The 22312-nt window shown below is 32.9% G+C and overlaps 1 protein-coding gene across 1 annotated transcript in view; it reads right to left on the bottom strand.

The window, feature by feature from the left end:
- Positions 1 to 1945: 1945 nt before the first annotated feature.
- LOC106142156 (uncharacterized) overlaps positions 1946 to 22312 on the bottom strand; it is a 50894-nt gene continuing 30527 nt past the window's right edge. The window contains exons 7-20 of the mRNA XM_060952027.1: positions 21236 to 21347; positions 19492 to 19609; positions 18399 to 18488; positions 17583 to 17706; positions 16250 to 16379; positions 15436 to 15539; positions 14122 to 14142; positions 13414 to 13605; positions 12734 to 12828; positions 11947 to 12050; positions 11054 to 11141; positions 9223 to 9423; positions 7739 to 7891; positions 1946 to 3653 (exon numbers count right to left, since the gene is read on the bottom strand). Coding sequence (XP_060808010.1) covers positions 3605 to 3653; positions 7739 to 7891; positions 9223 to 9423; positions 11054 to 11141; positions 11947 to 12050; positions 12734 to 12828; positions 13414 to 13605; positions 14122 to 14142; positions 15436 to 15539; positions 16250 to 16379; positions 17583 to 17706; positions 18399 to 18488; positions 19492 to 19609; positions 21236 to 21347 — 1581 coding nt within the window. The 3' untranslated portion in view covers positions 1946 to 3604. The remainder of the gene's footprint in view (positions 3654 to 7738; positions 7892 to 9222; positions 9424 to 11053; positions 11142 to 11946; positions 12051 to 12733; positions 12829 to 13413; positions 13606 to 14121; positions 14143 to 15435; positions 15540 to 16249; positions 16380 to 17582; positions 17707 to 18398; positions 18489 to 19491; positions 19610 to 21235; positions 21348 to 22312) is intronic.

Raw genomic sequence — 22312 nt, forward strand, 5'->3', positions numbered from 1 at the left:
CTTGATCACGGAATCAGCCTCGTAACAATCTAGCTATCAAAAGTGCTATCTCTTCAAATATAGTGTTTTACCCCGCGTTCGGTTAAAAGTAGCCTGCTTTTCTTTAGTTTTAAGAACAAACACGACTGATATAATATCATTCCACTGCGGTCGGCCTACGGATTTTTTAACACAATTCACGTAAGAATCATTCAAACGGATAGATTTTGTACGCGCAACGCAGTTTTTGTACACGGTGCGGCACGGTTGTAAATTGACTTGAAAATGAATAATATTTTTAAAATTTGGTTGCCATCAAAATGTCTCGAGAGAGAACTTAGTCTACTTTTTATATATATATTTAGCAAAATTAGCAACGATTTTTGTCCAAAGCTGTAAACTTTATTTAATATAGGTATAAAACGTGAAACGCCAAGATTGACTAGTCGCGAATTATGGCAAATATATTGTAACGGTTTTTAGAATATTAATTCCAGTTAGTTTATGACCTGTGCCGCATTGTATTTTACTTAAAAAAATCCTTTTTTGGGATTGAAAAAAAAATATCCTAATTTCCACTGGTGCTCCACTCCGCGTTCCAATTGTCGACTGAGTGTGCATTTAATTAAAAAAATATATTTAATTTTCTTTTGTTTTTTTTTTAAACAAATGGCCTTTTTTGTCAATATATCTCTGAATCCGCTAGAAAGTGGTAAACACTTAGTGATATTTATTATAATTATTATTATGTGTAAGATAAAAAAAAAACCTAGTATTACTTAACATTTTAACGTAATAACTAACCAAAATTTAGTTGGAATAATTTATGTATTGGTCTCAGTTTATGTCAAAGATCATATTTATTTCTGATAGAAAATTCTTTTCGGTTTAGAAAATTATACGTTTTTTTTCTCTCTAATTCATTTAATGTACTAGGTACAATTCAATGAATTAAAATGTATTTTGTCCGTAAGCACTTTCGACATTTCAGTATTTTATTTCGATTTTTTGTAGAACAATATTTTTCTAGAATTTCGGTGCATATTTTTTGTAATTTATTATGCTGAGCTGGGAAATATTTTGGTTACATGACGAAATGATTTTGATCATATATATCATGATTTAATTTTTGCTCAAATCAGGAATTAAGTAACAAAAGTGAATCCACTTTTGTTCTAGTTGCCATTAGTTTTTAATAATTGTCTATAATTAAAGAAAAAACACTTGGTTTTTAGGTTTTTGGGAAAGGTTATGATTTTTTTCTGAAATGACTGTTACAGTTCTCTAATTAATGTCAGTAAATTGTTATCATCTTTTTTTTTTTAAGTTAATCGTCTCGTCATATAGTCAAAATATATTAAGCCTACCATGTAGTGATATGCCTCTAGCATAGGTTACCACGTTGTATTGACATTTAAAATCATTTTGTAGTCATTTGAATATTGTAAATATAATTTTGGTATTGAATTATATTTTTTTGTGATCGTATTTACGGACTTTTATTTATTCAACTCCTACAATTTTATAAGCTTGAAACTATGGATGAATTTCCGTAGTACATTTTGATTAAGTTACTAGTAAAATGTTGCAGCTAGATGCGGATATTTTCAGTCTACAATGACTATATTGGGTTAAAAGTAATGTAGAGTTTTAAAAGGAATATCCAAGATAAAATTCAGCGGTCCTTAATCATTCGTGCCTCCGCTCGAACCACTACAGTGGAAGGTAAAACCAGGATGGTGGTTTACCCGTTCATATCTATGCTAATATTTTAAAGAGATTTTGATATTATAATATTTTGTCTATTATGAATAAACTCAAAAACTACTCGACCTATTTTGATTACATTTGGCAAAAAACAGACAAAACCTTCCAGCAGTTACACTGACAGACTTTTTCATTTTGGAATTATAAAGGGCACAATACAAATAAAACTAACAACATAAAAAGGCATTTCTTTTATTAAAAAAAAGAGGAAAATAAAATTACAGACAAAAACACATTGCGCAACATTTATAAATAATTTACGGAACCACATAAAATTATGCGTTAACAATCTTAGTAGAAGAGTACAAATACGTTTTTGTCATGTCTATTATTTTATTATTAAGTGAAAATTACACGATATAAGCTACAAATATTTTGTTAAAATTTTAATATGAAGTAATATTTCATAATAGGAAAACAATATTTTGAATTAACAAATGGCACTGTTTTTTTTTTCAAAAAAATAGTAATACGGTTTTTTAAGGAAAGTAAACAATAAGACATAGAATGTAATAGTTTTTAAGAACTTGCTAGAGATTATTTTTATTTGGCTTTATTGTTTAAGTATTTATAATAAATAAATAAATTTCTCACAAAATATTTGTAGCAAACAAACAATTCATTTTTTTTAAATGGCAGCCATTCTAAAAAAAAATCACTCGCATACAAACAATATCACTGACATGAAGCGGTACAAAATACGTTAAACAATTTATTTGCGGTTTTTGTGCGGTAAATATCTCTCTTTGTAACGAATATCCTTTCAACTATAGTCCGCTTCAAATAAGCACCCAAAATATTGAAATTTCTAAGTAAATTCTACTCATACTTACTTCATATCAGTGTCATTTCTACATTTGATGTAAAATCTACCAACTGGATATTGAAAAAACGGGCAAGTTTTATTTTTAATAATATTTTTTCTTCTTTTAATATCAAAGCTCCAAGCATTAAGTATTTAGTCAAAGTATTGCACATAAACATAAAAACCACTTGTGCAAATGCACTTAAACTAAAATAAATAATCGAATAATATCATTATTAATTTTAAAGTATATTAAGTAACAAAAAACGGTAAAAGTTTCTGGTAACTGTGTCTAATTATTTTATACAACTTGTTTGTATATATTTGTAACAATTAATAAATGAGGAAGAGATCTTTATTAAAAAGAAACCTCTTAGTTTTATTGTTACAGTCAGAGTAGATTGTGATATATGCCAAAAAAACGTACAATGCTTAAAACTTAACTTGGTCGTGAGACATGAGATATATTTTTATATTTTCCGTCCTTTATTTTTCCATTCAAGCAAATTTTTATCGAGCAGTAATTTAAAATATTTTTATAAGTCATATAAACTTTTACATGCCACTGAAAAAAATAAATTACATTATTAAGAAACATATCTACTGCTTTTACACTTTTTATTTTTTTAATTGAGATTCTTTGTTTTAAAAGTCTAATGACGAAAAAAGAAATCTTATCAAATGTTGCTCCATAAAAAGAGACTTGACGTCGTCAAGCTAAATTTCAAAAAGTTATATTTCCTGGGATGCTTTATGGACTTCTAGCGATATCTATACTAACTCTAACATTTGCCAATACAGTCGAAGCGGATATATTTATATTGTTTTTTATTATTATTATTCAGCGTTTCAGAGTATCTATTTTTATTCTTAAATCTAGTAACGTATAATTACATGTATTTGTAAAAAAGCCTATTACATGTACCGTATAGTAGCGTACATAAATGTTGTACTTAGAGAGATTTTGTTATATGTATATCGATTTTTTTTTATATTTAAGTAGTAATTTTGCAAGGTTTTGTGCATGATTAAGCGTTATTATATCTTGAAAGATCACAACATCCTTATATTTCTGTCGGTATACGGAGATGAGATGTATGACCTGTAAATAGAAAATATTGATAAATATTTTGTTACAAAGGATAGAAAAATTTCATAGTTTCGTTCAGGCAAATTTAAATGACACACAAATAAAAGATTGGTTTGGAAATAGAAATTCAAATCAAGCATTCTAAAATGAAGAAGGAAAGTTTTGTTTTGTCTGCTTATGTTCATTGTAAAGAGTTACTGAGAGAATCTTGATAAAAAAAGAACCCTTACTTTAATACGGGTTAGGTTCCCCTGCAAAGGTTACGGAGGTCAGATGGGAGTCGCTTCGTGTAAAAACCTGACCCCCAATCCAGGATCCATGGTCAAGGCATACCCTGGGCTCCTCTCCAAAGTGGTGAGGATGCAACCTGGACTATAGCCAGGAAAAACAGACTTTCTATAAATATGAGTAATTTATATGGGGTATATAGAATAAATTAAAAATATTAATACATTCAGATTTCATAATTAGTAAAATGTTTATGCATCTACTAATTCAAACTTGTGATTCATAACTACTAAACTACATAGGTGTACAATAAATCATAAAACCATGCCAAAAATCGACATAAACAAAAATAAAAGTGGAAATCTCTAACACTATGTCAACTTTGACACATCATAAGGTTACCTGGAACGAAGGAACATGCAGATACAAGTAAGACGGCACAACATAAGTAAGAAAAAAAAGAAACAGCTAGATGACATAAGGAAAGAAGAATAAAAATAATCACTAAACAGTTTAAGTCTGCTTTACAAGTGATCAAAAAAAAACAAGAAGAAAAATATGGTCATGCTTCACACTTAAAGCGAAAACAACTTTAATATTTCAATGAATGAACCTGGAAATTGTTTATTTTTATTTTTTATATATTTTTCTTGCAGTCTTCTCGCTTATCTTGACTATTCGTTTAGCACAGGGAGCATGGATCTAGAATAACACATAATAAATACCATTTAGTTGGAACACTAAGTGTATATTATAAAATAAATAATTTTTAATTTCAATAACAGATGAATGCATGATCATGTGAGTTATATGAAACGTATAATATAAATAAATATAACACTGTAACGTTTTCTGTAATGATTAATTTAAATGCCATGATAGTGAATATTTAATAAGCAATAAGTGTTATAAAAAGAACTACTTAAGCATTCTATGGAAAATTCATTAAAATAAAACTATTATATATTATTGAATATGTTAAAATTATAATGAATAACATTTTCAATAATGTTAATTAATATTACGTATTAAATATATTTATAAAATATATCTTGTTAAACATCTTTACTTGCTATGTTATTAATAATGAAGAAAATATCACCTAAAAAGCATGAATAAAAAATAATACTAAGTACCTTCCATTTCCAAAGCTATGGGAATGGGACCTTGGCAGCATTGAAAATAAAGATACATAATAAGCAATATAGCATAATATGATAAAATTCCAGGAGAAATTATTTAAAACATTTTTAAAGCCCTACATTATGCAAATTGTTTCACCCTTTTCCTATTTAAATACAGTTTTGCAAATAATTTTTTGACATTTATCAAATAAATCTTTATGAATTTTTTACAGTGTTTAATTCATTTACACTTTTTTATACCAATTTTTTGATTTAATGATATTTTTAATCCCTATGAAAAGTTAATATAGACTAAATATATGTATACATTTCAAAACCGCTTGTCACAGGAAAAAGGCGAAATGAAAATAGTTTTAATACAAAACAGCTGTAATAAATGAATGTGTTAGTAAAAAGAGTATTACAAAATGTAAAAATAACTACTTGTACCGTGTAAAGATCCAATGAATATGTAGATATATAAAAATGAGGATGCAAGCGTTACTATTAAAAAGGATAATGAAATTGTAGATTTAATTGAATGATCAAATAATTATAATTACTTTATATATAATAATATTTGGTATAAGCTTAAATCATAATCATTTATTCCTTGAATATGGTAACAATGTAGATCTTAAGTATTTGGGCACAGTTTCTGTGAACACATATTCTACCTCTTAGGGCGTCGGAATTATAAACATATATTTTAAATAAGCACCATATAAATGTCTACCTATATTTAACAGTGTTTAAGTAAGTTAAGAATAATATGTAGATAGATTTTTGCAAATATTATTTATTGAAATATTGATTTACAGTGTTGAAGAAAAAAATATTAGATATTATTAAGTATATTTTAAAGGTTATAAATAACATTAGTGTTAGTTATAATGATTTAAGGTTAACTACGTGAGTTTTTATTGCAAATTATTATTTTACTAATATTTTTTTTATACTAAACAGATTATTTTTAATTCATTCTTTCATAAATCATTCAATGTATATAATATATAAATTATTAGATATATAATTATTATATTAATTTCACTAGTCGATCCTCCGCTTTGCTTGTAGCTCACTAATATTTAGATAGAATTATAATTTTATAAGATAAAATAATAATAGTGATAAAATTAAGTCAGACCAAATAAAAGTTAGATGAGAAATGTGATTAAAATCGGTTTAGTACAAATGTTAAATTTTCGACAGATTATATCGTACCGGTAATAATATTGTAGACAAGCTACTATATTTACATATTTTGTTTTATTATTTTTACAAATAACACATCCATGGAAATTATATGGAGTGGCTCTATTTCTTATACACAACTAGCGACCCGCCCCGGCTTCGCACGGGTGCAAAATTATAAATGTTATTATACATAAAAACCTTCCTCTTGAATCACTCTAGCTGTTACAAAAAACCGCATCAAAATCCGTTGCGTAATTTTAAAGATTTAAGCATACAGACAAACAGACTAAAATAGCGACTTAGTTTTATACTATGTAGTGATTATATTTTATTATTATTTATATATTGAAGTGGCTTTGATGCTCTTACGGTGAGGATAGCTGCACATTCAGGCAACTGGATGTGTAACCATAACCTATCCCCTGCAAAGTTCAGACGGGAGTCGCTTTGTGTGAACACCTGACTCACCCAATCCAGGATCCATGGTCAAAGGCACACCCCGGGCTCCTCTCCAGAGTGGTGAGGATGCAACCGGGACTAAAGCCAGGAGGAAGAAGTTAGAAGTACTTTTGCTTTGCAAATGCTCATTTACTTTTTCACATCTAAGTTTCCATGATTGCGAAGTTGACGTCATTGAAGAGAAAACGTTGCAGCGCAGCTTGTTACCGCTCATTCTGCACTCACGCTTTGGAAGTGGCAGCAAACTTAGTTTCAAGTGAAACTAGGACGTAGAATTGATTTATGTACGGCGTGTATTTTGACGGCCTCTTTGGCGCAGCGGTAGTATTACGCTTGCTGTGACACCGGACGTCCCGGGTTCGAATCCCGGCCAGGCCGTGACGAGAAAAGAACTTTTTCTGGTAAGCCTGGGTCTTGGATGTTTATCTATATACGTATTTATTATAAAATATAGTATCGTTGAGTTAGTATCTCGTAACACAAATCTTACTTCGAGGCTAACTCAATCTGTGTAATTTGTCCCGTATATATTTATTATTATTATATTTGTAGGAATAAATAACTTTAATAACAACACTTAGAAAAGGAAGTATAGTTATAAAAGTTATTTATACCTACATATTTATTTATTATGTAAGTATATACTCACAGTGCCGTGTGGTTCCCGGCACCAATACAAAAAAAGAATAGGACCACTCCATCTCTTTCTCATGGATGTCGTAAAAGGCGACTAAGGGATAGGCTCATAAACTTGGGATTCTTCTTTTAGGCGATGGGCTAGCGACCTGTCACTATTTGAATCTCAATTCTATCATTAAGCCAAATAGCTGAACGTGGCCATTCAGTCTTCAAGACTGTTGGCTCTGTCTACCCCGCAAGGGATATAGACGTGACCATATGTATGTATGTGTTGCAGTTAAAACTAGTTTTTAGATAGAACGCGTTTTCCCTAATTAGAACTAGTTTTTACTAAATGCCTTTGTTAAAACTAGAATTAACTAATGCTCAAAATTAAATATCAGTTAAAATATGTGTCTCTGTCTACCCCGCGTGGGATATGGACGTGACCATATGTAAGTGTACACTCACAGCTCCATGCTGTGCACGCTGGAGCGTGCGCAGGCGCCGGCGACGGCCACGTGGCAGTGCTTGTGGCAGCGCAGCGCGCAGTCGCGGCACTCGTAGCCCTGCTTGCCGAGTCGTCGCGCGATCGTCTTGTTGCACACGGAGCACACGGTGCCGCTGCTCATTGATATATAAATATATATAAATTTATATATATGTAATTTCTCCCATTTATATATATACATAATATATCCCATATAAATAATATAAAATAAAATTTATACGAGATTTTACATACGTACGTATATAAACGGGACAAATTACACAGATTGAGTTAGCCTCGATGTAAGTTCGAGACTTGTATTACGAGATACTAACTCAATGTTGCTATATTTTATAATAAATACTTATACAGGGTGACATTTAAAACAACTGCATCCTTTTAAACATAGACTATACCCATGCTTCTGAGCTGTTTGAGCCTATTTTTAATTTAATTAAACGTCATCATTTTCACATTTAAAAAACCCTCAAAAACTACGTCACACGCTTTATTAAAGACCAATACTACAATAAGAAATTAAAACTAAACATAAATACTAAACTAAACATAAATGTCTGAAAAATAAATTATTTTTCTAGTATCAAGATCAAGTAAAATACAGAGTTGTCGAGATCGCTCAGCTGAATGAGTTGTGTCGTTGACCTCTGAATCTTACCCGTCGCTTTTCCGCCGCCGGCCGGGGTTTAGATTATAGATTTAGGATCGTGGATTTTGATACTTTTATTTTTTTCGTACTTTGTTAAATATGAACCGATATTTTTCTTTTAACGTTTTTAAATATCCTTTAGATGAGTACACTTAACAGTTAAATTTATGCAGTTGAATTAAAAGTCACCTGTATATACGGGACAAATTACATAAATTGAGTTAGCCTCGAAGTAAGCCGACACTTGTGTTACGAGATACTAACTCAATGTTGCTATATTTTATAATAAATACTTATATAGATAAACATCCAAGAGTCAGGCCAATCAGAAAAAGTTCTTTTCACATAATGCCCTGACCGGGATTCGAACCCGGGACCTCCGGTATAACAGACAAGCGAAAAACTGATAGTATACTTTCAGCTGTATGACTATATGATAGAATTGAGATCCAAATAGTGACAGGTTTCTAGCCCATCGCCTAAAAGACGAATCCCAAGTTTATAAGCCTATCCCTTAGTCGCCTTTTACTACATCTACTGGAAAGAGATGGAGTGCCCCCATTATTTTTTTTATTTTGGTGCCGGGATCCACACGTCACAATATAACTAATATATAATAAAAAGTTATTTATAATAAAAATTTTCCTTTTTATTTTGGTTGTATGGAAGAAATCCCGATTGGGATAAGTCCATATTCTATATCCAATGACTGTTCTATTTTTGTTACATTTATTTTCATATGCAATAATGTGTTTACAAACAAACAAAAAATATACACCTACATAAATATTGACTCACCCGCTCAGATGTTTAGCAATGAACGTGTGCTCATTGTAAATGTGCAGTTTGACGCCCTTCCGCCGCCATTTTGACCTCTGAGCCACTGTCAGCGGCACCAGGTAATGCTTCTTGATGCCCGCCTCTATCGTCTCCAGCACCAGCGTGGACGCTTCGTGAATGAAGGTCCGAGCTGATGCTGTACTGAATCCGGATACTTCACTGAGGGAGGACCTTTATGGTTCAATTTTTAGATTCGTTTTTTTTTTTTTTTATTGAGTGCAAATATGCGTTAGTTGAGCGTAGATGTGCGTTAGTGGCGTTAGTTATATTAGTGGTAAAATGGGCGTGTTGATAGCGTGAATTAATTGTGTTAGGCGAGTTTTGTTTTTAATTTAATGATATAAATATAATATAAATATATTGGATATATAATAAATATTGTAAAATAATTATAATAAAATATTATTAGTAAAGTGTGCAAAATTGTAGAAATTGGGCGTGTTAAAGCAATTTGTTGGATTTATAATAATAAAAACGAAATGCATGCACAATAATTTTTTTTAACAATTCGGAAATATTATGAAATGAATAAATGCATTTATTTAATTAAATTATAAAGTATATTAAGAGATCGAATTTGATTTTGGATTCATGAATAAATGTATAGTTAATGTAAATATACATTATATAATTTGAATGTACAAAAATAGAAACATGCAAAAAAAATTAAATATAAAATATATATTGCATTAAAATTTTATAATCACACGATTGTATTTAATTTAAAAGCGCAAGAAGAAAAAAAACACCATGCATTTTTAATTTATAATTTTTATTTTTTGTTTTTTTTTCAGTTATTTTAGTGTGAAAAGAATTTAGTGTGATTTATACCAGTGTTACCAGATTGCGGTGCGTTACCCCCAGCAGATGTGTGAATCCGAATGGAAAAAGAGAAAATGCGAAATTAATTGTTAATCTAAACTTTTATAAACATAAACAATTAACATATGGCAAGACATCATTATTCGCTGTTAAAAAAAGCGGTTAGTAAATTTGTGAATTAGATATTATTTTCAATATTTATATGAAAATAATTCATGGGAGCATATTATTTATGAATAATTAGTTGAATGCTTCCTCATATATTTTTAACTTAAATAATAAGGGAATAGTTATAATGTTTTTTAAATATTCATAATGGAGCCTTGCCAAATCAACTTTTTTTGTAAAAAATTATAAAAAATCGGTCCTAAATCAATGTCATTAGATTAGAAAACCTAATACCAGAATGTCCCAATCACAGGCCCCAATGCATTTAACACAATTTATTTGAACTCTTCTTTCAGGCGATGGGCTAGCAACCTGTCATTATTTGAATCTCAATTCTATCACCAAGCCAAAAAGCTGAACGTGACCTATCAGTCTTTTAAAGACTATCTGACAAGATTAAATCAATTCTCATTAGTTGAATTTGTAAATAGCATTCTTATATATTTGTCCTCTTTGCTGAAGCGATTCAAATACATAAAGTCACGTCCCATATATAGACCTAGACGAACGTATCTTGTTAAAATTAAGGACGTCCTGGCAAAGGGTCAGGTCAAGAGTACCCGAAACCGCCGAGCTCGCATGAAGAGAGTTATGAATGTGGATGAAGCGAAGGAAGTGTGCAGAGATCGTGGCAAGTGGAAAGAGGTAGTCTCTGCCTACCCCTCCGGGTAAGAGGCGTGATTTTATGTATGTATGTATGTATATCCCTTGCAGGGTTCAGTCTACCCTGCAAGGGATATACATACATACATACATAAAAATCCAACAATCTTAGTGAGCAAATTGAGTAAGTACGTGCCTTCTAGACGTCCTAGACTCGTCGCCGGACTGCGCGGGCGACGCGCCGGCAGAGTACACGTTTCTGTTGGGGACGGACAACGCTTTATCTGGAAATATAAAAGTAATAAAAAAATAAATTAGAAAAAAAAGAAGAAAATTGGAAAAAAATATTTAAACGGTCCAAAAAAAAAGAATAAAAATAGAAAGAAAAATTTAAAAGGACCAAAATAATTTTAAAAATTAATGTACATTGGACCTCCAGCATGATGCTGGAGGTCATTATTACATTAATTTTTAATAATTTTTTAATGAAAATAATGCAAAGACATTGAATTATTACTTTTTTTTATATTTTATTTACTCAACACAAGGTTTTCGAAAACTGCGAAAAATTAAATGGTTTGAGCTGATCTTTGAAATATATTTAGATCATTATCATTTTATTTTAACACAATAAGAACATAAAGATCACGTGTTCACTGACTAAACAAATATGTAACTCTAAATTAACAGTGGCTCAATCATAATAACTAAACTATCAAAAAATTTAATAAAAAAAAATAAAAATTCTGCATTGCCGTGGATTCGATAAAGAGCTATAAAGTATCAAAATTCAAAGTTTTTATTAATTATTATAGGATACTTCATATCTATTGGTATCACAACATTGGTTGACGTCAAATAAATTACTTAAAACTAAGTTCACTGCCGCTTCCAAAGCGTCAGTGCAGTAGAAGCGGTAACAAACTGCACTGCAGCATTTTCTTCAACAACGTCAACTTTACAACTATCCAAACTTACAAACGGGGAAAATCATTCACCCATGAGGACTTCAATGATGCCCAAAATAACTATTCCACTCGGACGGAGTCGCGGGCACAGTTAGTGAGATTACATAATTACCCTACTCACCATGACTATTTCTCTCGGCACTGACGCTTCTGATATGACTCTGGTTGTCAACGTCGGAGTCAGGCAGATCAAGGGATTGGCCGCGGGTGCGGGAGCGACCTAGCCTAAAATTAATAAATTATAAAATAAATAAATATTATATATTATAATAATATTATATGCCGTGTGGTTCCCGGCACCAATACTAAAAAGAAACCACTCTATCTCTTTCCCATGGATGTCGTAAAAGGCCACTGAGGGATAGGCTTATAAACTTGGGATTTCTCTTATAGGCGATGGGCTAGCAACCTGTCACTATTTGAATCTCAATTCTATCACTAAACCAAACAGCTGAGCGTGGCCTATCAGTCTTTTCAAGACTGGTGGCTCTGTCTACCCCGCTAGGGATATAAACGTGAACATATGTATGTATGTATGTATATTATATAATATCAACCTATCACTATTTTAAATCTCAATTCTATCATTAAGCCAAATAGCTGAACGTGGCAATTCAGTCTTTTCAAATGATTTATTGAATTAAGAATATTATCATTTATATAGAATTTGGTGGTTTGGAACAGACTGAAATAGGATCCAGGATCCATGGTCAAAGGCATTTAATATATTTACAGAAATATTTCGGACCTTACTAAACTTTGATTAGTATAAAATGAATTAAAAAATTAATTAATAAATGAATTAAAAAAAATAATTAATAAATGAATTAAAAAATTAATTAATAAATGAATAAAAAAAAATAATAACAAAGCTCTTTTATTTGAATTATAGATTCGAAATAAATTACCTTCTTTTAATGGTGCCAAAGAAGTCTCTTCTCCGCTTTTGCCGCGGCGCGGGCTCGGGGGGAGCGTTTTCGGATTTCTGTACGTAGTCGCCTTGCTGAAAATATAATTGTTATTTCTTTTATAAATAAACATACATACAAACATACATTCCCTTAGTCGCCTTTTACGACAACCATGGGAGAGAGATGGAGCGGTTCTATTCTTTTTTCTATTGGCGCCGGGAACCACACAAAATGAAATTTAAAAATAATCTAATTTATAGTTTTTTGCTTTTTGAAAATTGTTTTTATTATATGAAATAAAGAGTTTTAAATTAGTTAGAATAAAAGCAAAATAACTATATGTGAAAATTATTATTTTAAATCATTTATTTCCAGTTTCTTTTCTTTTATACTTTTTCAAGATGGTTTTTATAGTATGTATTCAATTATACCTATGTGCACAATTTTTTTTTGTAAATCTATTGTAAAGAAAAAAAGAACTAAAGTTCGAATAAAGGCTATTCTTATTATTATGTGTACAAAAAAGACTCAACGATTCGAATATGGAAAAAAAGGAAAATTAATTTATAAAATGTCTAGAAAATAAAAAATAAACACAATAATACGAATAATGCACAATACACCAAACATAACTATAATAAAAAAAAAAAACCATTCACGTTAGTTCAAAAACTTACCGCGTCCTTGTCACCGTTCATTTTGGCGCCATTTTCTTTTATTCTCACACTTTTTGCCGGCGACGCGTTGGGCGTCGATGTTTTTGGTTTGTCTTTGGTGATTTCTACATTATCTGTGGTCGCTATATGCTCAGTTTTCTGTGTCTCCTCGCGTTCCACTTCGATAAATTTGCCGGAATCGGTTAGTTCGACCTAGGGGTAGCGTTAGTTAGACACGGCAAACGTTCTAATGCTAATTTTGGGAAAAAACATGTGGTTTGTCTATGTCACATACAGTCATTTTTTGTTATTGCAACGTTTTAACATTTTTTATGTTTTTTTTTTTAATTGGTCTTAGACATCTGTGACTCGTTTGGCCGTAAATAAAAACATGTTTAAAAATATATTTCTTTATTTTTTAATTAATTCGAAATTTGATAGTAGGTATTTATAATAATAGAAACCACTGTATTTTCCCAAATGAAAAAGAAAAAAAAATACAAAATGAACAAAAACATGCATCTATTTTTAAGAAATGCATCGTATGGGTACGTATTGTATTTACAATGACTATGTAAGTATATGACATTTTGTCAAAATATAAAATGTTTATAATTTTTTTTTTAAAGTAAAGTATAAATACAGGCCATATTATATGATATAGAAGATATTATTTTTTTATTAAAGTAAGTTTACCAATATTTAGAAGCTTTTTGAATCAAAACTCACCTTGATAGATTTTTTGGGCTCCTATATTTGATTTTAAAACGTCACAGCAAACGCAGTCAATGGAATAAAAAAAAAAAACGAAAAATCTTGTTAGTGAAAAATTACACACACTTTTAAAAAAAAAAAAACTAGTTTAAAATCTAAAGTAATGCAAGATTTCAAGATGCTTTAATCGGAAGCTAATATGTAATTTGAATTTCGAAATAGGTCACAAGCAAAATAATAAAAAAAAAACAAATGAAAAGATGTTCAAATCTACCAAAATTTTATGAATTTTATTTCAATTGTAGCTAATAATAGCTAAAAAACCAGAAAAACACAGGCTGTATAAAAAAAAAAATTACGAGATATATAAGTCAATTGTTTTTTTTATGAAGAAACATAATTGCACTCGCTCGTTATATGTTTACAATTACACTAGCGACAGGTAATATATAAATATAAACCTTCCTTATATAAAAGACCTCTTTTCAACATTTCAAACGTGGACAAATCCGTCCACAACTTTCCGAGATAACACTTAAACATACATACATACAGGGATAATAGAGAGACCTTATAATACGAAGTGATAAATAAGTAAGTGCCGTGTGGTTCCTGGTACCAATAAAAAAAAAGAATAGGACCACTCCGTATCATTAACAGGGATGTCGTAAAAGGCGACAAAAGAATTGGCTTATAAACTCGCGATTTTTCTTTTAGGCGACGGGCTAGCAACCTGTCACTATATCAATCTCAATTCTTTAATTAAGCCAAACAGCTGAACGTGGACTATCAGTCTCTCAATAATATTGACTCTGTCTACCCCAAAAGGGATATAGACGTGATTATATGTATGTATTATAGATACAAACAAACAAACTCTTCAGCTTTATAATATTAGCATAGCTAACAAACAAACTCTTCAGCTTTATAATATTAGCTATGCTTTAGTTTGTTTGTTTGAACGCGCTAATCTCAGGAACTACTGGTTCTATTTGAAAATTTCTTTTTGTATTGAATAGACCATTTATCGAGGAAGGCTTTAGGCTATATAACATCACGCTGCAACTATACGAAGCGAAGAAATAATGTAGAATGTGAAAAAAAAATCGGGGAAAATTATTCACCCTTGAGGGCTCCAATGATACCCAAAATAACTATTCCACGCGGACGGAGTCGCGGGCACGGCTAGTGTTAGTATAAATAAGTAACAACTAACATTATACCTACGCGACATATTATACAACATTATGTAATGCTTAAGTTCATAAAATTTTGGTAGGTACATTGCATTCTGCTTGTATTAAATTTTTTTACTAAATATAAACTTACCCTTTGTACAGAATGTATGATCAATGTTGACTTGTTAGCGGCACTAGCCGGACTCAGTTCTAACTCTCTCAACGCCGACTCCGTTAGTTGGCTGTTGTCGTGACCTGGTCACAAGAAAATAGTGGACTTAGGGAATCATCAATTTTTTTTGTTTCAAATTAAAAATAGTGGACTTAGCGAATCATCAATTTTTTTTGTTTCAAATTAAAAATAGTGGACTTAGCGAATCATCAATTTTTTTGTTTCAAATTAAAAATAGTGGACTTAGCGAATCATCAATTTTTTTGTTTCAAATTAAAAATAGTGGACTTAGCGAATCATCAATTTTTTTGTTTCAAATTAAAAATAGTGGACTTAGCGAATCATCAATTTTTTTGTTTCAAATTAAAAATAGTGGACTTAGCGAATCATGTTTCAAATCAATAATTTTTAAATAGTTAATTTTTTAGTGCCGTTTGATTCCGGGCACCAATATAAAACGAATAGGACCACTTCATCTCTTTCCCATGGATGTCGTAAAAGGCGACTAAGGGATAGGCTTATAAACTTGGGATTCTACTTTTAGGCGACGGGCTAGCAACCTGTCACTATTTGAATCTCAATTCTATCATTAAGTCAAATAGCTGAACGTGGCCTGTTCTAAACGATTTTTCTTTCTTTCTCGTCCTGGAAGATTCTTCACTAGCTCTTCGTATGGAGAAGTTTCTAGAGCCCGTGGATATCTTCTTCCTCCATTCAGTGTTTTCAAGACTGTTGGCTCTGTCCACCCCGCAAGGGATATAGACGTGACCACATGTATGTATGTACGTCTCACCGTTTTGCTTGAACGTGGTCTTGGTGGTGGTGGTGAGGAGTCCCTGGGGCGACACCGTGCGGAGACTCTCCTTGATCTTCACGGGGCGGGAGCCCAGCTGCGGGATATCAGCCCCCTCGATGAACAGGAACTGGGGGGGTTGTCAGACAGACATACATACACTAGCTGTCCAGGCAAACGTTGTTTTACCATATAAGCAGAGATCGGAATAGGTAGATTGAATTGGGGTCAATGAACTGAAACGTATATATTAATATGGCCATGCCTCCGTCCGGGATTGCGGGATTTGTAAATTATTAAGATTTTTTCCGGAATTTTTACAAGTGGGATGAAGAATATATTAGTGGTAGCTGTTTTCCCCCAACTTCGTTCACGTAAATTGTAGTCCTATGTTACCCGCGGACAATGTAGTTTACTGTAAGTGTAAGTACTGAAATTGAATCCCAGAAAAGAGGCTTATCCATGTTATGCTTTATATGGTAATTCATGATGCAAGTACATAAAATCAATCTACCTACTCCGATCTATGATATGTAAATAATTTAAAAGGTGCCGTGTGGTTCCCGGCACCAACATAAAAAAGAATAGCACCACTCCATCTCATTTCCCATGGATGTCATACGAGGCGACTAACGGATGGGCTTATAAACTTGGGATTCTCGTTTTAGGCGATGGGCTAGCAACCTGTCACTATTTGAATCTCAATTCTATCATTAAGCCGAACAGCAGAACGTGGCCTACCAGTCTCTTTAAGACTTTCGGTTCTGTCTACCAGCAAGGGATATAGACGTGACTATATGAATGAATGAAAAATTTAAAAAATGTTAAGTGTGGACAAAACTTATCACTGAGGGGTATGAAAAATTTATGTAGGCCGATTCTCAGACCTACTCGATATGCTCACAAAATGTCATGAGAATCGGTCAAGCCGTTTCGGTGGAGTATGGGAACGAACGTTGTGACACGAGAATTTTATATAAAAGATAATCATCTATTTATCGTTCAGCCAAACAGCTGAAGGTTTTTGTTCTTGTTAGTTAGTTTCTGTCTTTTGATGATTGTCGGCTCTGTCTACCCCGCAGGGATATAGACGTGATCATATGAATGAAGATTGGTAAACATCTAAGATCCAGGCCAATCAGAGAAAGCTCGTTTCTCAACATGCCCTGACCATAAAAAGTTGCCCTGAATAACAGAAACGTTATGCAATTTGTATTAGACTTAGTACAAAAAAGTGGGTGTTAATTTGGACAAAGAAGAGACTTTATACACACTCATTTTGATTCAGATTTGTATGTTTGTTACGAATAAACTCTATAACGTGTAGGTCTACCTCCACGGTGAGGGTCCCGGAGACGTCGTGCTTCTCCATGGGCCGCGTCTGCAGCGCGATCTGCTGGCGCTGGGAGGGAGCCGCCAGCAGCTCGTCTATTCCCACCAGACCTAGACCTAGGAATCTGGAATCAATCAATCAATTTATTTTATTATAGTATACAGGGTGACTTTTAATTCAACTGCATACATTTAACTGTTAAGTGTACTCATCTAAAGGATATTTAAAAACGTTAATAGAAATAATAGTGCCGTGTGGTTCCCGGCACCGATGCAAAAAAAGATTAGGACCACTCCATCTCTTTACCATGGATGTCGTAAAGGGCGACTAAAGGATAGGCTTACAAACTTGGGTATCTTCTTTTAGGCGATGGGCTAGCAACCTGTCACTATTTGAATCTCAATTCTATCGTTAAGCCAAATAGCTGAACGTGTCCATTTAGTATTTTCAAGACTATTGGCTCTGTCTACCCCGCAAGTAAGTTGTATGTATGTATGAACTACTAGAGGCCGCCCGCGACTTCGTCCGTGTAGAACACTTGTCATAACATAACAATCAATCCCGCGGGAACTCCGGGATAAAAAGTAGTCTATATGTTATTCTGGGTCTTCAGCTACCTAACATACCAAATTTCATTTGTTTGTTTGTTTGTTATATCTTTATTGCATAAAAATTTACACAGTAACAATAACATAGTGCATAGTTATAAAAGAATCAAATCACATCCGGTTGCCTGAATGTGCAGGTTTCCTCACGATATTTTCCCTCTCTTAATAATAATTTCTAATGCATATACCCTATGGAGGAATAACTAACCGGTGCTGAGCTGATCCTCCGCCAGGAGAAGGTGGTCCTGTCCTGTCGTACACTTCGAAAAGAAGCTCGGCTGTTTGTGGAGACAGATCGCTGGAACAGACAGACAGATTATCTATAAATAAATAAATATATATATATATATATACGGGACATATTACACAGATCGAGTAAGCCTCGAAGTAAGTTCGACACTTGTGTTACGAGATACTAACTCAACGATACTATATTTTATAATAATATACTTATATAGATAAACATCCAAGAGCCAGGCCAATCAGAAATAGTTTTTTTCTCATCATGCCCTGGCCGGGATTCGAACCCGGGACCTCCGGCGTCACAGACAAGCGTACTACCGCTGTGCCACAGAGGCCGTCATAATATGTATTCTTCAATATGATTCCCTTTTCATAATCATCTGCGATGCTAAATACAAAAACAAAAAAAAATACCAGATGTTACCAGAAAAAAATGGTGCCTGGCATCAAAAAAAAAACGAAAAGGACCACTTCATCTCGTTTCAATGGATGTCGTAAAAGGCGATTAAGAAATAGGCTTACTAACTTGGGATTCTTCTTCTAGGCGATAGGCTAGCAACCTGTCACTTTTTAAATGTTGATTCTATAATTACGCCAAACACTCGAACGAGGGCTATCAATCTTTTCGAGACTATTGAATTAGTCTACCCCGCAAGGGATATAGACGTGATTTATCTCTCTGACAGACAGAAGCAAATGATCTCGTGATTATTATATTGACTCCTCTGTCTTTGCAAGGGATATGAACGTAATTATACGTATTATAGTTCCCGGCAGCAATACAAACAAGAATAGGACCACTCCATTTCTTTCCCATGATGACGTAATAGGCGACTGAGGGATTGGCTCACAAACTTGGGATTCTTTTTAGGCGATGGGCTAGCAACCTGTCACTATTCGAATCTTAATTCTATCATTAAGCTAAATAGCTGAGCGTGGCCTCTCAGTCTTTTCAAGACTGTTGGCTCTGTCTACCCCACTAGGGAAAGGTACAGACGTGACCATATGTATGTATGTATGTACCTAAAGTATGTCAATTGAAAAGTAAGATGGCTCACAATAAAAAGTGCTCCTCCCATTGTGGACTGGTCGTGTCCTTTTTGAAGGCCGTCTGATTCTTCTGAGGAGGCTCGTCCATTTCGACCACGCAATATGGCGCTATGCAGCCGGATTTGCCTGAAATCAGAAAAAAAATAGGTTTAATTCGCTTTATTGACTCATAAAGAATACAATAATTCACTTATAATGAGTCTAAAACTAATTTATAAATAATTTGTAAAAATATTGACGCAAATAAACAGTGTAGTTTTCGAAAAGTTAAGTAATTTACAAAATTTTGGTGTAGATATACTTAATTTATTTATTAATTATAAATTACTAGCTGTGCCCGCGACTTCGTCCGTGTGGAATAGGTAGTTCTTTTGAGCATCATTGAAGCCCTCAAGGATGAATTTAGAATAATTTTCCCCGTTTTTTTCACATATTCCATTATTTCTTTGTTCCTTATAGTTGCAGCGTGATGTTATATAGCCTAAAGCCTTCCTCGATAAATGGTCTATTAAACGCAAAAAAAATTTTTCAATTCTAACCCGTAGTTCCTGAGATTAGCGCGTTCAAACAAACAAACAAACCCTTCAGCTTTATAATATTAGTATTAGTATTCAGCTTTATTATATTGGTATAGATGAGATAAGTTTCCTAAAGTGAGATTGAAAGACTGGGAATGTGGACTGTGAAATAGCAAATATTTATTAAGGATATATAGAGGAATATTATTGAGGATGATGTAATAAGTAAAAATTGGCGCCCAACGTGGGGCTCATGATTAAGATGAAAAAGAGAAAATATTTTAATAAGTCAAATACACGGGTCTAGTAATAGACCATTATAATTAAAAGTAGTTAATTTTTTCTGGGTTTTCCCTGAAAAAAAAAAACAATGATTTGGGATGAACTTGGCGAATACGCGCTGGCGCCCAACGTGTCACCATGTATTTTTGTTCTTTAATTAGTAATATTTATTATATTCATTAATTTACATTGTGCCGTGTGGTTCCCGGCACCAATACAAAAAAGAATAGGACCACTCCATCTCTTTCCCATGGATGTCGTAAAAGGCGACTAAGGGATAGGCTTATAAAATTGCGATCCTTTTTTTTTAAGGCAACCTGTCACTATTTGGATCTCAATTCCATCATTAATCCGAGCAGCTGAACGTGGCCATTCAGTCTTTTCGTGACTATTGGCTCTGTATACTCCGTTAGGGATATAGACGTGACTATATGTATGTATGTATTAATTTACATCTACATATATCCATAAATAATTAAATAAAATATACCAATGACAAGAAAATTGGAAATTATGATTCCCTTGAGAGCCTCACTACATAGTATAAAACAAAGTCGCTATTTTAGTCTGTTTGTCTGTATGCTTAAATCTTTAAAATTACGCAACGGATTTTGATGCGGTTTTTTGTAACAGGTAGAGTGATTCAAGAGGAAGGTTTTTATGTATGACTAGAGGCCGCCCGCGACTTCGTCCGCATGGAAACCCTATCAATCCCGCGGGAACTCTGGGATAAAAAGTAGCCTATGTGTTATTCTGGGTCTTCAGCTACGTACATACCAAATTTCATGGTAATCGGTTCAGTAGTTTTTGCGTGAAAGAGTAACAAACATCCATACATCCATACAAACTTTCGCCTTTATAATAGTAGTAGGATAACATTTATAATTTTGCAACCGTGCGAACCCGGGGCGGGTTCGCTAGTTTTATATAAAAAAACAAACACACAACTCACCTCCTAAATCTTTAGCGCTAACGACTTTGACCAACAATCGTTTCTCGCCGAGTAAGTGTCCACTAGATGTTGAGTTCGGAGTAGAGGTGTACATCTGTCTGTCATTTTGTAGCTGAAAAGGGAAACGTAGTTAAAAAAAAAACGTCATGTCATATACAAGGAGTGTGTGGAAAGGTCGGAGTAGGAAGACCTAGACGAACGTATCTTGATCAAATTAAGGACGTCCTGGTAAAAGGTCAGGTTAAGAGTACCCGAAACCTCGAGCTTGCATGAAGAGAGTTATGAATGTGGATAAAGCGAAGGAAGTATGCAGAGATCGTGGCAAGTGGAAATATGTAGTCTCTGCCTACTACTGCGGGAAAGAGGCGTGATTTTATGTATGTATGTAAGTTTAAATAAATAGTATATAAATCTTATATTCAATTCAAATTTTGCATGCATATTCAGTAGGTCTGAGAATCGGCTAACATCTATTTTTCATACCCCTAAGTGTTTAGGGTTGTCCACCCTTAACATTTTTTTTTAACTAGGTTTACTTTATATGGCAAAACAACGTTTACCGGGACAGCTAGTATACATATATAAATGTATTTATATATGTCGCCTCTGCATAATATGTGAACATATATATACACATTTTATATACGGTAGTATAGAGAACATGTGCCGTGTGGTTTCCGACACTTTACAATAGAACCACTCCATATCATTCCCATGCAATGTCGTAAAAGGCGACTAAAGGATAGGCTAAAAACTTGAGATTCGTTTTATTTATTTTTGTTGTGTGTGGTTTCCGGCACCAATAGAAAACATAATAGGACTACTCCATTTCCATCCCATCGATGTCGTAGAAATCGACTAAGGGACAGGCTTATAAACTTGGGATTGTTATTTTAAGCCTCCCAAGAGAGACCTCCGTCCCTTTAAGAATCCCAAGTTTGTGAACCTATCCCTTAGTCGCCTTTTACGACATCCATGGAAAAGAAATGAAGTGGTCCTATTCTTGTTTGTATTGGTGCCGGGAACCACACGGCACAGCACCACTGCTATTTGATACAGATAATGTATATATATTTA

Source organism: Amyelois transitella, chromosome 27 (genome assembly GCF_032362555.1).
Source record: "Amyelois transitella isolate CPQ chromosome 27, ilAmyTran1.1, whole genome shotgun sequence".
NCBI lineage: Eukaryota > Metazoa > Arthropoda > Insecta > Lepidoptera > Pyralidae > Amyelois > Amyelois transitella.